The following is a 15,517-nucleotide window of genomic DNA, read 5'->3' on the forward strand; positions in this document are numbered from 1 at the left end:
ATATTTATTTTCCCATGGAAGCCATTCTGCCTTAACCGTGTCCTTTGTGTCCGTTTTGCCCTTCCCTTCCATCAACTGCAGACATTCCATCCAACCTGGCCTTGGACGCTTCCAGGGGTGGGGCAGCCACAGCTTCTCTGGGCAACCTGTGCCAGGGCCTCCCCACCCTCACAGGTCTCTCTTTCAGAGAACAATTTACAAATCACTCTAAAAACCCAGCGTTCTTCTCGCTGATACAAAAATTATTAACGTACATTTCTCACCCAGTTAGTTTGAGTTTTGGTAACCAAATACAATTAGGTAACACCCAGGTAAAAGGGGTTCAGTTTTCCTCAAAATAAATGTTTGTCAAGCATCACAGCCTTGGGGGATGGTGTATTTTCTGACTTGGAATATCCAGGGATACGCTTTTTGCCAAAGCAAACTTGAGAGCCTGTACCAGAACAACTTAAACAACAGTTCAAAGCCTGACTAGAAATGAATTAAGAATGAGATTACAATTTTCGTGTAATCACTGCCAGCTTGGGTTTGGCTTTCCTTCATTTGCATTGGCATCGTTGTTCCTGTCCTCAGCTTTCCGAGGGACTGGCCCAGGAGGGTCGATTTGAGCTGCACCTTCATCTACAAGTACAAATACAAATCTTCAAACCCACCCAGGCTCCAGGTGGTCACCAGGAGATCAGTTCCTTTTGCAAAGTGGGAAGGAAATGGGAATGCACTGCCCTAAACCCCTGAGTGCAGGGAAGAATCTTCCCCCTGGCAGTAAATTACATTTAGGAGAAGCCTGAGGTTTGGTGGCGGTGTTGGCAGAGGCTTCTCAGCAGAATTAGTCAGGAGCTTCATCTGCACAGGAGTTCAACCCCCTAATCCAATAGGATCGTTTAATTACTCATTAGGCTCTTATCTTAACCCGGCTTCCCTTACCACCTAAATATTCCATATTTGCATACAGCTCATGTTGGTGACTCAGAACTGGATCTAAACAACCTCCTCCCCAGATCACCAAAGAGGGTTCTCTGCTCACCCTCTGATGGCCCTTGGCTGCCCTGCTCTGCTTTCCTGCTCTCCTTCCCCCACAGAAGGTCCTTTTCCCCAAGGATGGAGACAACCAAGCATGGCCCTCCTTCCCTCTGGGTGCTGCAGCACCCACATCTTCCCTGGAAAAAATGGAAAACCTGTGTACTTGCCACTTGCTCTTCAGAGAGTTTAAAAAGTTCAATTAGGATAAAGCTACAAAGACTTCAGAAAGCCAGTGTTAATAATATACAAGATTGTCTAAAAAAAATTCTTATATCAATATAAATATATATATATAAAAGATTTTCTAAAAAACCCACTTGGCTGGGGTTTAAGTGGACAGGATCCTTTTAGCCCTTTCCTCCCAAGAACCTGATTCTTCTTGCAAACTGCCTCGTCCCCAGAAATGGATTTACCCATTTTTTAACTGGAGTAATTAAATTGGGGATGGTCATTTATTAATTTTAGTTCAAGAAACTGAAACGTGAGCCTCAATCTGGACACTCCCAGGTTTACTCAGTCAACATCTGAATGGTAAAAAAATCAAAGCAACCCTCTCGGAGAGTTTTATTTTCTAGACAATCAAAAAAACTCCAGAATGCTCCAAGATCCACAAATATAGTTCAGTCACTTCTACAAAGAAGGTTCAGTTTTATAAGAATTTGTCATTGTAACTGGACTAAAGGACTTCAGTTATGAAACTGTCTTACAAAACATCAGGAAACCAAATGACCACGTCTGGAAGATTTACAAGGGCTTGCACCAAGAGGTTAAAATGAGCTCCAAATCCCAGTGCAGCATGTATTCCTCCAGTGAAATACAGTGCAGTCATGTGCAAAAATACATTAAAATGTACATTCCTAAACAAAGTCAAGTACATCGAGCTAAGACTGGAAGATAATGTCGCCCTGCACGGCCTTCAGAAACCTTTGAGAAAGAGATTGTATCGGAAATAACTTCCCTAAAAACGTTATTTTGGATTCTCCATCGAGCACCATTTCAAAACAGCTGCATCATCTTCTCAAAGCTCGTAGAGGCTGCATCTACAACGGAAGATTTCAGGGAAAAACACCCAAAAAACGAAGTGGAAAGCACAAGAAAAACAGATTTACGTGAACATCCCCCTCCCCCCCCAGGTCTCACAAGAATGTGGATAAACTATTTATCCTCTTCTACCACAAAGGCTGAAGGACTCCATAGGAAACAAAGCAGCACAATATGACAATTCCAACAGGAAACACGAGTTTGGTGGGGACTTTCCACGTGGAATGTGCACAGCCAACCCCCCCCTCCCCTCACCCCTCCCAGCTCCATTCTCTAGGCACAAAGACACACAAGAACAATCTCTAAGACCAAAGAGACAGCAGGTTGAAGGAAAAAAGGTCTCTGCAGACATCCCTGCACAGACATCCTCTTTGTTTGTGTTTTTTTTTTTTTAGGTTTGCCAAGAGTGAACTCTTTACTCCAAAAGCCTCAAGAAACACTTGTCTTAAGTGGGAGGAACTGCTCGTTCTTCGTCAGCCAAATCTGTCTGCAGACTTCTGGTCCAGCCTTTGCTCCAGCTAGAAGGACTCACAAAATTTGCCTTTTCGTGGAACACTTATGAACAGCAGGGTAAAGAAGCATTAACAGTCATATTTCACAGTATAATCTCAGTTTTGTCCCCTCCTTAGGGAACAGGAGGTCACCCCTAAAAGCAAACAGGCTTTCTGTTGGTGGTGGGTTTTCATCCAAAGCTTCCCAGCCTGGTTTTTTGATAGCTTATATCAACTGGCTACTGAAAAGGTAACAAATCTCACCCTTTGAAAACCTTGAGCTATCCCAGCAAAGAAACAGGAGGTCAACAATGGAGGGTTTGGGTTTTTTAAAAAGAAATAAATAACTGGGGTAAGATGCAGTAAAAATTCAGGAAGAGAAACTTGATCTCCGAAATCCTGCAGTTAAGGACACGTGAAGTACAGCTATTCCTACTGTCTACCCTTTCAGCAGCAGCATATTTTTGTTATCCTGGTTTTTCTGCCCTGGTTTCCAGGTCAGACCCAGCCCGAGCAAACACTCCTGGTTTACAGTTTAGGTAATTCTGTCCTAGCACAGAAGGATCACAGTTTAATTAAAAAGTCCCAAGGTAAGAGATGTAAACTACATTTCATGTCATCTTCAGAGAGAAGGTGGTGCCCCATTCAGGACAGGGATTGAGGACCACAACAGCACTGCTTGAAGAAACCTGTCATCAAAGCAACACCGAGATGTTCCACCTGCAAAATCAAAACCAGAGAGGCAGAGAAATCACTCAAGTCCAAGCTCTGCGAAGCCCAGACAGGAAACCCTGCACAGACTTCTGGTGCACAGCACTGAAAACTTAAAAAAGCATTAAAAATTCCCACTGAGAAAAAAAAGAATAAAAACCCAGCACAGTGTCACCAAACTGGGGGCTAACGAGCAGTCTCTCCCGTGCTCCCTCTCCCACTGCTACATCAGCGACTCCCTGTCCGACAAACTCCTGTGGATTTCCCGCTTGTCATCGCCCTCCTCCTCCTCGTCGGCCGGGTCGTTCTCCTCGCCGGACTCCACGTAGATGGGCCAGTCACTGTCGGCATCCCCCTTGTCCTGGCCCTCCGAGGCCGTCTCCACCAGGCTGAGGTTGATGGGCGCAGGGTCCTCGTGGGTGGTGGTGACGCAGGTGCAGCTGTCGCAGAGCCCGAAGCGCCGCAGCCCCGGGGACAGGCTGTTGGTGAAGGTCCTCCTGCAGCCCTTGCAGATGATGGGCTTGTTGGAGCGGTGAACCTGCGGGGGAAAAAAAGGGAGGCGAGCTGGGAAAATCGAAACAAAAATAAAGAAAGGCGACCTGCCAGTTTGGCAGGCGGCTGATCCCACCTGTCCAGCCATGAAGGTTTGGGCTACGGAAGGATCATGGAATCACAGGATGGGTTGAGTTGGGAGGGACCTTGAGCTCATCTAATTCCACCCCCTGCCATGGGCAGGGACACCTCCCACTATCCCAGGTTGCTCCAACCCGGCCTTGGACACTCCCAGGGATGGGGCAGCCACAGCTTCTCTGGGCAAACCTGTGCCAGGGCCTGCCCACCCTCACAGGGGAGAATCCCATCCCCATATCCGACCTGAAGAGCCAAACATCAAACATCCGATGAACCCAACACCTAAATCATTGAACCAAACATCAGTGGCTCGAGCCCTGACATCAGCAACAACAATGGATTTCGGGAACGTGACTGGAAAACGCCAAGGAAACAACTCTCCCCGTGAATTTCCCGAGGGATGCAGGACCCAACTCACGCTCAGGGCGTGGCTCCGCAGGTGCTCCTGGCGGGTGAAGCGCTTCCCACAGGTCTCGCAGGGGTAGGGCCTCTCCCCGGTGTGCGAGCGGATGTGCCTCTTCAGGATGCCCTTCTGCTTGGCCGTGTAGGGGCAGAAGGGGCACTTGTGCAGCTTGATTGGCACGACCAGCACGTCACCTTCGGGGAGAAAAAACACACAGGGCAGCGGGTCAGGCAGGGCAGCACCCCTGGGGATGGCTGTGCTGGGTCCCTGCCCTGCTCACCGCAAATCCCAGCCGAGGGAACTGCACCTCCCCTCTCCCCGGCCTTGGCTTACCTGGAATTCCCTCAGCTTGGGCAGGTGCAGACACTGGTGCAGCTGCAGGTGCCCAAGTGCCTCAGAAATCAGCCTTACACAGCTGATACAACAGGAAAACACTCATTTTATTTCAAGAAGCCACCGAGTGCCCCAAACCTGCTTTTGGTGCAGGGGGGTCTCTGCTTCATCTCAGCCATGGAAACTTTCCTACTCAATTTTTTTTTTTTTTTTTATTATTAAACTGCATCAGAAACTAAAATCTTTTAACACAAACTGCAGGTAGGAACACTGCACCGTGCCCCCATGTGACCTTGTATTTAAATATTTATTTCAGGCACTGATTCAGGGGAGTGTTTGCATGTCAAATGCCCTGAGCTCTTCCACAAGCAGCTGAGGTTGCAGAACATCCCTTTATTAAGGTTTATCCAACCCACTGTCAAGAAGGGTGTGTCTAATATTAATGGCATGTGAGTGAGAGTCACCTCACCCAGTTCTGGACCTTCACAAGGTACTTCTAATCCCTGCTGGGCCCTTAAAGCTCCATTAAAAATAAAACCCAAGCCCAGTCCTTAGTCCTGACTTGCTTCCAGGCTCTCTAGAGGTGCCTGTTAACCCTCCACCTGCTGTGAAGGGGGACCAGGATGACAAGAACAGAGGTGGACGCTCCAAAATATAAGCAGCATTTATCTCCTGTGGCAGCCTGAGTGCACCATTCCTCTGTCATGTATTTCCCATGGCTGGTGTCTTGTGAGAATGCTGAGGCAGCAGCACCAGTGAAAGCTGGGAAGAGGAACTCCCATCCTACTCAGTGCTTATGATGTCCTGTTTTAGCAGAGAAATAAAGGAATGCAGGGCTTGGCTTCCTTTCCCTCACTCCCCACTTAAAGCACATCTACCACTGACACTTCTGCTCCACTGTCAGGACAGCCTGCTGTTCTCCATCAAATCCTGGAAGCACCTCCCTTTTTAATGACTTTATTAAGCAGTTTGGAGGTTTTAAGAGAGGAGAAAGAGAAGTGAAGTTTGTGTGTTTGATGCTCCTGCCTTGCTCCCCGTCAGAGATGACAGGCACGACCTGTGACGGCCCTGAGAGCTTTCTGGGGGCAGTGAAAATGGATTTTGTGATTTTTATCAGCTCCTTGTTTTAAAGCAGTGGGAGAACAGATCTGTTTTATTGGCTCTGGGATCACACAGGCAGGCCTGAGCTGGAGATGACACGAACACAAACTTGCTGGGTCTGGCAGAGCAGCCAGTGCCAGCCCTGTCTGTGCCCACAGCACTGTGGAATCTGTCACATCCTCAGTGGCCGTGGCACCTGCAGTTTGCCAGAGCCACCTCCCGTCTTCACAGGGCTGTTTGGGCAAGGCAATCACCGAAAAAAACAGATAAAATGCCCAAATCTTTATTGTCCACTTCAGGGGAAATGCATATGGGCACGACTTTCTTCTCCTCCAGGTCCCTGACACTGTTCCTGGGAGATATTCCTGAGACATTCCAGCAGGTGCTGGGCTTGGGGCAGCAGCAGAACCTTGGTGACCAACAGCTGAGAAGTGAGTTTGCCTCTAAAAAGGTCTCCTCTTTATGCAGCACCCCAGAGTTTAAAGCTTTCAAAGGACTCGTAGTGTCCCTCAGTATTGGATTAAACCGATTTCTGCCCTTTGAAGTCCAAAGCAGGAGCAAAGAGCCCGTCACCCAGCAGATGTGCTGGCAGGAGCTCCGGTGGGATGAGCTCCTCCTGCTGGGCCAGGTCCTGCAGCAGATCCCTCCTGTGGCAGCTCAGCTCCTCCCGGGTCGCTCCTTACAAATTGTTAAATTTAAAAATTCACCTGCCATTCAGAGAGGTCTCGAGTGAGTTTGTTTATTTGGGGCAGGATCACCCACACTTAGCTCTGGTTTCTGTTCCAGGGGGGGCTGTAAAGCTCCTGGGCAATACTCACCTCCCACGGGCTGCACTGAACAGACAAGTACAGCTGCTTTGCAAGTCCACAACCAGAGTTTATTTCACTACGCCACGACATTCACCGACACGTCCCTGAGCAGGAACAACAGCAACAGGAGGAGTCTGGGCACAGCTGAGCTGTCTCCTCAGCCTGCACCTCCTCCCCCCCCAGGTCCTCTCACCTGTGTCCTCACCATACCAGTCGCTGTGAATGTCCACCATGGAGCTCACGGCCACCCCTGCGTCCTCCGTCCTGCCCTCCAACCCCCTCACCAAGTGCTGCACCACCACGTCCTCCTTCCTCTGGGCCGAGCTGTTGCGCAGCAGGGCCTCCAGGAACTGCTTCATGTGGTAGCTGTTGCAGGCCAGGTCCACGGGCTGCCCCTCCTCCCCGTGCTCCAGGGACAGCGGGGCGGGGCACGGGGGCAGCCTCTCCTCCGCCTCCCCTTCGTCATCGGGCTCCAACTCCACCTTGGGTTCCACCCCCCCGGGCAGCGAGGGGTTCCCCCCATCCCGGGGGTCCCGCACCACCAGCTCCAGGGGGTGGCAGCCGCTGCAGTCCCCGCACGGGGGGTCCCGCTGGCAGCCCGGAACCCCTTCCTCGTCCTGCAGGGACGAGCCAGGGGCAGCGCCCTGACCCCTGAGCCCGAGGGACGGGCCCTCCCTGGCCGAGCTCCCGCTGTCCGCCTGGTAGAGAGCCGCCTCCCGCTCCATCTTCCTGCAGATGTCCAGGGAGGACCTGATGTAGGCCTTGCAGAAGTTGACCACGTCGGTCATCTGCAGGTAGCTGGCGGCCGACATCACCTCGATCACGTTCTCGCCGCGCAGGTCGAGCTTCCCGGAGTAGAGGAAGTCCAGGATGACGGAGAAGGCGTCGGAGGTGACGATGTCGAGGGAGGCGGTGCTGTGGCGGCCGCTGTCCTGGATGTAGTGGATGAGCAGCGCTCGGAAGTAGCCGCTGTTGGCGAACAGGATGTTCTTGTGCGCCTTGAAGATCCGGCCCTCCACGATGATGCTGCAGTCGCAGAAGAAGTCCCGCTTGCGCTGCTCGTTCAGCTCCCCCAGCAGTTTGGTGTAGTAGGACTGCACCTCCATGGCTGTGCCGGGAAAACACCGGAAAAAAATCTTAAAATCAGCACCGGGACCCGCGGGGATCCCCGGCGGGACAGCGGGGACACACCAGGGACAGGGGGGACACATCAGGAACAGGAGGGGACACACCAGGGACAGAGGGACACTCGGGGACAGGGGAGCAGCACCAGCCTCCCCCCGCGGGAGGCACCAGGGATGCTCCGGGACACCAAGGACCGTCCGGGCTGTCCTGCCCGGTACCGGGATCCCTCCCTGCTCCAAGGACTGTCCCACCCGCTGCTGGGGGTGTCCGGAACACCTGGGACCGACCGTCCCGGTGCCAGGATCCTTCCCTGCTCCAAGGACCGACCGTCCCGGTCCCGGCATCCTTCCCTGCTCCAAGGACCGACCGTCCCGGTCCCGGGATCCTTCCCTGCTCCAAGGACCGTCTTTCCCAGTACCGGGGATGACCTGGAACGCCCAGGACCGTCCTGTCCGGTACCGGGATCCCTCCCTGCTCCCAGGACGGTCCTTCCCGGTACCCACGGTGTCCGGAACGCCAAGGACCGTTCTTCCCGGTACCGGGATCCCTCCCTGCTCCAAGAACGGCCCTTCCCGGTACCGGGACCCCACGGAACGCCGAGGACCACCCGGACTCACCCTGCCCGGTACCGGGATCGCTGCCCGCCCCACGGCCCGTCCCGCCCGCCGCTCCCCGCTCACCTCCGCCCGGCGCCGGTGGCTCCCGGTCCCTCCCGGTCCCTCCCGGCCGCCGTACCGGGGCCGGCCCCCCCGGGGCGGGGCGGGAAGTGACGTCAGGATGCACCGGCGAGGGGTCGGTAAATATTGGTGACGTCACAGCGCGAAGATGGCGGAGGGGTGAGCGGGGCTCGGCCGGGATCGGGCCGGGATCGGGCCGGGATGGAACCGGGATCGGGCTGGGATCGGGGGCCGGGATGGAACCGGGATCGGGGGCTGTGGCCGCTGATCCGAGCTCTGACTCGGTGTCTGGGATCTGGGGTTTGGGCTCGGGATGTGGGCCGGGATCTGGATCTGGATCTTGGATTGGGGTCTGGGATCTGGATCTTGGGTCAGGATCTGGAATCTGGGTCTGGATCTGGGGCTTGGGATCAGGATCTGGGTCGGGGATCTGGGATTTGGGGGCTGGGGGCTGGGTGTGGGCTGTGAAGTGTGGGCTGTAGGTCTGGCTCAGGCTCCGTGTGTGTCCATCTGTCCATCTGTGTGTCTGTCTGTGTGTCCGTGTGTCCTGACGCCGTGTCCCGCAGGGAGGACGGGGGCTGGTGGCGCAGTTGGCTGCAGCAGAGCTACCAGGCCGTCAAGGAGAAGGTGGGACCTGCTGGGGCTGGAGCACGGCCTGGGAGGGCTGGAATTCCGGGAGCTGGGGGGGCCTGGATGGGGCTGTGCAGGGATCTCGGGCTCTGTCCCGTGGGAATCACCCCCCTAAGCAAGGAGGGCTCCGTGGTGTGTAATTTCCTGCCTGTGACAGCACTGCTGGTGTTAATTATACACAGCACTCAGGACAGGGCTGTTCCCAACCCGTGCTTTTCTATTCTTAGCTTAAAAAACAACCCCCCGCTGTAATGGCTGGGTGTTGCTGGAGCGATTTGCTGGAGAGGAGAAAAGGCTCCACGGTCCCTCTGTTGTCTCCTTGCAGTCCACAGAAGCCCTGGAGTTCATGAGGAGGGACCTGGCAGAGTTCACCCAGGTGGTGCAGCACGACACGGCCTGCACCATCGCCGCCACGGCCAGCGTGGTCAAGGACAGGCTGGCGGTGAGTTTGGGGCTGGCAGAGCTGTGGCACGGGGGAAAAGGGGGTGGGCAGGGTGGTCCTGCCCCACAGGACGCTGGACAAACCCCTGTTGTGACCTTCAGGGGTCAGGTTTTGTCTCTGCAGGGCGGGTTTGGCGCTGAGCGCTGTGCGGGGTTTCCTTGCGGTGGGGAGGAGCTGCTGGAGGTTGTTCCAGCCTGGCCTTGGACACTCCCAGGGATGGGGCAGCCACAGCTGCTCTGGGCAAAGCTGTGCCAGGGCCTGCCCTCCCTCCCAGGGAAGGATTTCTCCCCAGTATCCCGTCTAACCCTGCCCTCCTCTTCGCCTTAAGGCCATTCCGCCTTGTCCTGTCACTCCATGTCCTTGTGGGTGAGCAGGGGAAGGTTCCCTGTGGTTCCCCCCGCCCCGTGCTTGCAGGTGGGATCCTGGCAGTGTCCCTGTGCATGGCACTGGATCTCCCCATGAGCTGTCCCCCTCAGCCCTGCCCAGCTGCTGCTGTGACAGCCCAACCCCAAACCAGCCCATCCCAAACCCGCCTGTGTCCTTCCCACAAACCCGCCTGTGTCCTTCCCTGGGCTCAGTTCCCCACAAACCCCTCACAAGCCCTGAGCCTCTCTCCAGCCCAGGCACCTCCTCAGCACTTTCCTGAAGGGAGAGACATCCTGCTTCCCTAAAGGATCCCATCCAGAACTCCTGGGGCATCCTGCTGCTGCAGGGACTGTCACTCACCCTGTGCTGGTTCCTCTCTTGAAGAGGACGGAGGGCTCCTCAGGTGCCACCGAGAAGGTGAGGAAGGGGCTGTCGGACTTCCTGGGGGTCATCTCGGACACATTTGCCCCCTCCCCAGACAAGACCATCGACTGTGACGTTATAACTCTGATGGCAACGCCCTCGGGCACCACCGAGCCCTACGACAGTGCCAAGGTGAGTGTCCTGTTCCCAGAGGGAAGCTCTGGCACCTAAAGTCTCCCGAGCCCCTGTCCCTGGGGCTCTGCTGCTGCCCCTCCCCTGACAGCTCTGCCCTCTGTGTCTCCTCCAGGCTCGTCTCTACAGCCTCCAGTCCGACCCAGCCACCTACTGCAACGAGCCTGATGGTATGGGAGCATTTAGGGGGGTGGTCTGGGGTGCTGCCCAGCCCAGCTGGGGGTCTGGGATCCATCTGGAATTCCCCAGGGAGGCTGCTGGCTTGGCCTGCAGCTGGGATCACCAGTTGTGGGGAGCACATCTGTCTGCTGTGTCAGGGACCAGCTTAGGCTGAGTTTAGTGGCCCAGTTTAAACTGGTGCTCCTGTGTGGGCTTCCAGCCCCGTGTCTCCCTCCCCCTTTGCCCCAGCAGCAATTTTCCAGTTAAACCTCCCAAAACTCTTCCTGCTTGTTTGTGCCAAGGGCTGTTATCCCTGTGCTTGTCCCACACAGGCCCTGCTGAGCTGCTGGAGGCCTGGCTGGCTCAGTTCAGCCTGGAGGACAAGAAAGGGGAGGTGGCAGAGCTGCTGGCAACCAGCCCGTCCATCCGGGCCCTCTACACCAAAATGGTGAGTGAGGCCCTGCCTGGCTCCCGTGGGCAATTCCTCACTTGGGGAGCGGTGCAGGGCAGCCCTGAGCTGCCTGGGGCCTGGAAATCCCTGTGGGTGCACGGGGATTAGGCAGCAGGTTGCAGTTTATTCCATCCTCTGGAACTGCCCAGGGTGTGTTGGAGCCTGAGGCTCAGCCCCAGGTCTGTGCCCTGAGAACACGGGGCCTTGCACGGGGCAGGGGGGTGGCTGCAGGGCCTGGCAGGAGGGAGGAGCAGGGCAGCAGCTGCAGCCCCTCCCTCTGAAGTGGCTCATCCCATTCCAGGTGCCCGTGGCTGTCTCCCACGCTGAGTTCTGGCAGCGCTACTTCTACAGAGTGCATCGCCTGGAGCAGGTGGGGCCCAGCTCAGGGGGGAGCTCCCTCAAGGAGCCCTCCAGGGCACAGCAGAGGCTGTTCCCGGAAAAGCAGGGGGGGCTGGGCTGCCTTCCTGTGGTCAGTGATGCTGGAATGCCCTGGGGGGGAAGGGCTGGGGCCGTGTGTGGCTGCTGACGGGGAATTCCCTGCAGGATGAAGCCCGGAGGGAGGCTCTGAAGCAGCGAGCGGAGCAGAGCATGCACCAGGAGGAGCCAGGCTGGGAGGAGGATGAAGGTGGGTCTTGGTGGAGGTGGATTTTGGGGCTCTGTGGGTGCCTCTTCCTCGCTACCATGAGGGGAGCAGAGGAACAGTGACAGGACCCGAGGGAACGGCTGGAGCTGTGCCGGGGGATTGGGATGGATCTCAGGGAAATCCATCCCAGAGGGTGGTTGGCACTGAACAGGCTCTCCAGGGCAGTGGGCACAGCCCCAAGGCTGCCAGAGCTCCAGGAGGGTTTGAACAACACTCTCAGGGATTGGGAGGGATTGTTGGGGTGTCCTGTGGATGATCCTTGTGGGTCCCCTCCAGCTGAGGATATCTGTGCAATCCAGCTCCCAGCCCAGCTGCTGCTGCTGCCCTTGCTGAAACATCTCTCGCTTCTCTTCTGCCTCCCTACAGAGGAGTTCTTGGGGATGTCACCCCTGCCCTGTGCAAACATCACCTTTCCAGGAGCAGCCCAGAAAGAACCCGCCCCGGCAGCCCCGCAGGGAGCCCCCCCCACTGCTCCCCAGGGCCCCCCCGAGGGCAGCTGGGCCGCGCTGCCCCCGGAGCTGAGCCCCTCGGAGAGCAGCGAGAGCGTGTCCCTCGTGACTCAGATTGCAAACCCTGCCTCTGTGCCTGCTGCACAGCCACAGACTGGGGCACGCCCCGCCCGCACCACGGAGCTCTCCCGGAGGCTGGAGGAGGCCACCTTGGAAGAGACAAAGCTCCCAGAACCTGCTCAGCCTTCTGCACCTGCCCGGGAATCAGCGGGATCCTCGGAGCTGGCGGCTGGTGCGGAGCTCAGAGAGGGGGAGGGCAGAGGCCAGGGCAGGACAGAGACTCTGAGGGAGGAAGGGCCCACGGATCTGAGAGTCTTCGAGCTCAACTCGGACAGTGGGAAGTCCACCCCCTCCAATAATGGCAAGAAAGGTGCGTGTGTGGGGCCACACGGGGCCTGGGGGGGGGCAGATTTTGGGAAAAGGGCTCTGCTTTTGTGGGTGATGGGGGAGCAGAAAGAGATTTTGGCAAAAAATGAAGGGTAGATCCTAATGGCTGAAAGTGGAGTGGGAGTAAATCCTTAGGCTGTTGGGTTGGTCACATCAGTTGGTGACAGCTGGTGTCACAGCTGGCTCCGTCCTCATCCCTCCCCTGAGCCCCTTTCCATGTTGTTTCAGGGGAGCAAAGGGTGGGACTCCTGCAGGACCAGGTTAAGGACGTGTCACAGCTCTGTGTGACTCCATTTCCAGGCCTTTCCTTGGGGTGATGCTGCCTTGAGCAGAGCCTTGAGCTGCAGCTCTCCCAGGATAATGGCTGTGCTGCTTCCTGGAACAGCCCAAGATCCACCAGGGTGGCTGAGCGTCAGGAGCTGGCTCTGTGTGTGGAGTGAAACTGCACAAGAAATCAAAAGGAATCAAGGAATTGGGGCCTGCCTGGGCAGCTCCAGGGTGTGTGGAGAGCAGGTGCAGCTCTGGAGGCTCAGAAGGGCTGTCTGTGGTTCCAGGCTCCAGCACGGACATCAGCGAGGACTGGGAGAAGGACTTTGATCTCGACATGACTGAAGAGGAGGTGCAGCTGGCGCTGTCCAAGGTGGAAATGTCTGGGGAGGTGAGTGGAGGGGGGGCAGAATTGCTCCCCAACCTGAGAGAGGACGTGCAGGTTTCCCCAGGGGAACAGGGCAGGCAGACCCTGCTGGGAGGGTGTGGGAGCATGAAGATACCTCAGGCTTTGTGCTGGCTCAGGTGCCCTGGGCAGGAGGAGCTGTGGAGTCACAGAACCAAACTAAAGGGGTGTTTCCTCTTGCTTGCAGCTGGAAGATGAAGAGTGGGAAGACTGGGAATAAAGCAGCTGCCTCCAGTGTGTGTCACAGGCTCTTTTCCACCATCGAACGTGAATCGAACCACGGACCGGCTGTTCCTTTGTGTGTGACTGTGCTGGGGGTTGCACTTCCAGGCTGGAAGGAGTTTCATTCCCTCTAAATCCTGTGGGCAACTCGAGTGACCCCCTTCAGATGCAGGAGGGGGAGGAAGCAGGAGGTCTCTGGCACACCTAGCCCATCTTCTCCGTGGGTCCCAGAGACCGGCCAGGCCAAAACTGACCGCCCTGACCTGTGGGGTGGAGGCAGAGTGAGGGGTCCCCACGGCACTGGGAGCCCTGGCAGGGGTGTTGGGTGCTGCCAGGTGCCAGCTTGGCTCCCTGTTTGCTTGTGTGTGCACGTGTAACCCGCGGCTGGGAGGCTCCTGGATGTGGCTGTTCCTGCTCCGCACCCCTGGCCCGGGAAGAACGCACGGGGAAGGCCTGGAAGCTGGAGGTGCTGCACAAAAAAGGCACTTGGCTTGTGGCTTTGACCCTGGGAAGAGCCAACACCCCCCCCTGCCAAACCCCGAGCTTCTGCCTGGCTTTTTGTCTTGGAAGCTTTTCCTCACGGAAATTCCCGTTTCCAGCAGCTCCTGGAAGAGCCAAGGCCTGCTGCTCCCCCCTTTGCAGCTGCACCACCTTCCTGCACTGGGCTTCGTGTCCTTCCTGGGCAGATTCTCCAAGCAAAGTACTCGTGGCTTCTTCTTCCTTGAGCCCTGCTGGGTTTGGGTCACCCCTGGAGCACAGAACCCCCTCGTTGTGGTGCCCAGTTCAGCCTTTGCAAAGCCCCAGCCTGGCCCACTGACCACTTTAACCCCTGCTTGGCCATTCCCTCTGCCAGCCTAGGGGAATGCAGAGGCTCCCAAGTGTGGGTGGGGCCTGTTGTCCCCTCCTGACCCCTCGTGTGCCACCCGTGCCAGGTCCCACAGCCCCCAGGGCCACGGGCTTTGCTGTGCTCACTTTGATCCCTTCACTGGAGCCCCCGTGACTGCTTGGCACCGCTTCCCTCAGCCCCACAGCCTCTTTTTTTGGGGGGCAGTTTCCTTGCCATGACACATTATGTTGCTAATACTGATTTATCCCCAGGGGGCAGTGCCCTTGGGGCTCCCCCTGGCCTTTGGGGTGGTGGTTTGGAATGTGATGCCTTTGTCCTGCCCCTGCCAGGGCTGCCCCACCGGAGCTGTGGGATCCCTGCTGGGTCTGGACAGCACTAAATGAGGTGCACTTGGAAGAATTGGGGTTTTGGGGTGGGTTTTTCTGTGGGTTTTTTTCCCTCCTTTGGGGAGATTCTGCCCACCCAGGTGGGAGCATCCTGGTCCTGCCAAGGGCCTGGGGACTTGGGGACAGCTCTGCCTGGGGTGAGGTGGCTGCAGCCTTGTCCTGGCTCAGGTGTAGCTGTGGTGGGCAGGGCACACCTGTGGGGTGTCGGGGAGGGGATTTGCTGGTGGCAGCCCCAGCTGGGCCCTGGGCAGAGCTCGAGGGGCAGCGCTCGCATCGGTGTCACTTTTCCTTTCTTCTTTAGTCCAATTAACCGTTGGGTTGGTCGTGCAATATTCTTCTGTCCTGAATCTCTGCATCTCCCTGAGCCTTTCGGAGCTGGGGTGAGAGCCAGGAACAATTCTAACAGCTGGTAGTTTTGTAACGATGACTTTCTCCAAACCTTTTACAGACTTGCAGTTATAACAGCAATTAAAGGAATTCTCAGAGTCTCTGCCCTGTCTGGGGTGTTCTCGCTCCCTGTGGGGTGGGGGGGACACAGACAGGGTGATTTAGAGCTCAAAACACATTATGGGGTCAGGGAATAGGATATGAGTGCTGGGACTCAGGGGATGGGATGTGAGGGTCATAAGGGGACAGGGTGGGAAGAAATGGGATGTGAATGAGAGGGGGTGGAACTCAAGGACTGGGATACGAGGGTTGGGACATGAGTGAGGGGGTGGGACACAAGGGTCAGGACATGAGTGATGGCACACGGCTAATGGGACACGAGTTGAGCTGACATGAGTGACAGGGCAAGGGACGGGATGTGAGTGACACGACACGAGTGACACGACACGAGTGACACGACACGAGTGTCACGACACGGCCTCGGGCCCCGCCCCGCCCGCTGGGGGCGCCGAGCGCCGC

The 15,517-nt window shown here is 56.5% G+C and overlaps 2 protein-coding genes across 3 annotated transcripts; one reads left to right on the plus strand and one right to left on the minus strand.

Annotated features, from left to right (window-relative positions):
• Positions 1-1,560: 1,560 nt before the first annotated feature.
• Positions 1,561-8,415, minus strand: ZBTB8B (zinc finger and BTB domain containing 8B). 2 transcript variants are annotated; one of them, XM_050326381.1, is made up of 4 exons: positions 8,345-8,415; positions 6,733-7,647; positions 4,312-4,490; positions 1,561-3,801 (listed from the first exon to the last, which is right to left on the minus strand). In XM_050326381.1, exons 2-4 carry the CDS (start codon positions 7,643-7,645, stop codon positions 3,487-3,489), a joined length of 1,407 nt encoding a protein of 468 aa, XP_050182338.1. In that variant the 5' UTR covers positions 7,646-7,647; positions 8,345-8,415; the 3' UTR covers positions 1,561-3,486. The 2 variants fall into 2 exon arrangements, 1 of the variants encoding a protein (XP_050182338.1); XR_007630145.1 differs by lacking the exon at positions 1,561-3,801 and having other exon boundaries at positions 4,425-6,437; positions 6,549-7,647.
• Positions 8,416-8,459: 44 nt separating this feature from the next.
• BSDC1 (BSD domain containing 1) lies at positions 8,460-15,099 on the plus strand. Its single transcript, XM_050326382.1, has 11 exons — positions 8,460-8,500; positions 8,908-8,968; positions 9,297-9,413; positions 10,164-10,334; positions 10,450-10,504; positions 10,826-10,941; positions 11,246-11,314; positions 11,488-11,569; positions 11,954-12,466; positions 13,038-13,141; positions 13,344-15,099. The coding sequence occupies exons 1-11, from the start codon at positions 8,490-8,492 to the stop codon at positions 13,374-13,376; spliced, it is 1,332 nt and encodes a 443-aa protein (XP_050182339.1). The 5' UTR covers positions 8,460-8,489; the 3' UTR covers positions 13,377-15,099.
• The last annotated feature ends 418 nt before the right edge of the window (positions 15,100-15,517 follow it).

Source organism: Myiozetetes cayanensis, unplaced genomic scaffold (genome assembly GCF_022539395.1).
Source record: "Myiozetetes cayanensis isolate MyiCay16 unplaced genomic scaffold, myiCay2020 scf31, whole genome shotgun sequence".
NCBI classification, from domain to species: Eukaryota; Metazoa; Chordata; class Aves; order Passeriformes; family Tyrannidae; genus Myiozetetes; species Myiozetetes cayanensis.

What these genes read in the sequence shown, in the direction of transcription:
- ZBTB8B (XM_050326381.1), bottom strand. Translation starts at nt 7,645, where the DNA reads ATGGAGGTGCAGTCCTACTACACCAAACTGCTGGGGGAGCTGAACGAG. An exon ending in CTGGTATGGTGAGGACACAG is followed by an intron (nt 4,491 to 6,732) that starts GTGAGAGGACCT and finishes TTCTCCCCGAAG; the next exon opens with GTGACGTGCTGGTCGTGCCA. An exon ending in TGCGGAGCCACGCCCTGAGC is followed by an intron (nt 3,802 to 4,311) that starts GTGAGTTGGGTC and finishes TTTCCCCCGCAG; the next exon opens with GTTCACCGCTCCAACAAGCC.
- BSDC1 (XM_050326382.1), top strand. An exon ending in AGGCTGGGAGGAGGATGAAG is followed by an intron (nt 11,570 to 11,953) that starts GTGGGTCTTGGT and finishes GCCTCCCTACAG; the next exon opens with AGGAGTTCTTGGGGATGTCA. An exon ending in AGGTGGAAATGTCTGGGGAG is followed by an intron (nt 13,142 to 13,343) that starts GTGAGTGGAGGG and finishes TCTTGCTTGCAG; the next exon opens with CTGGAAGATGAAGAGTGGGA.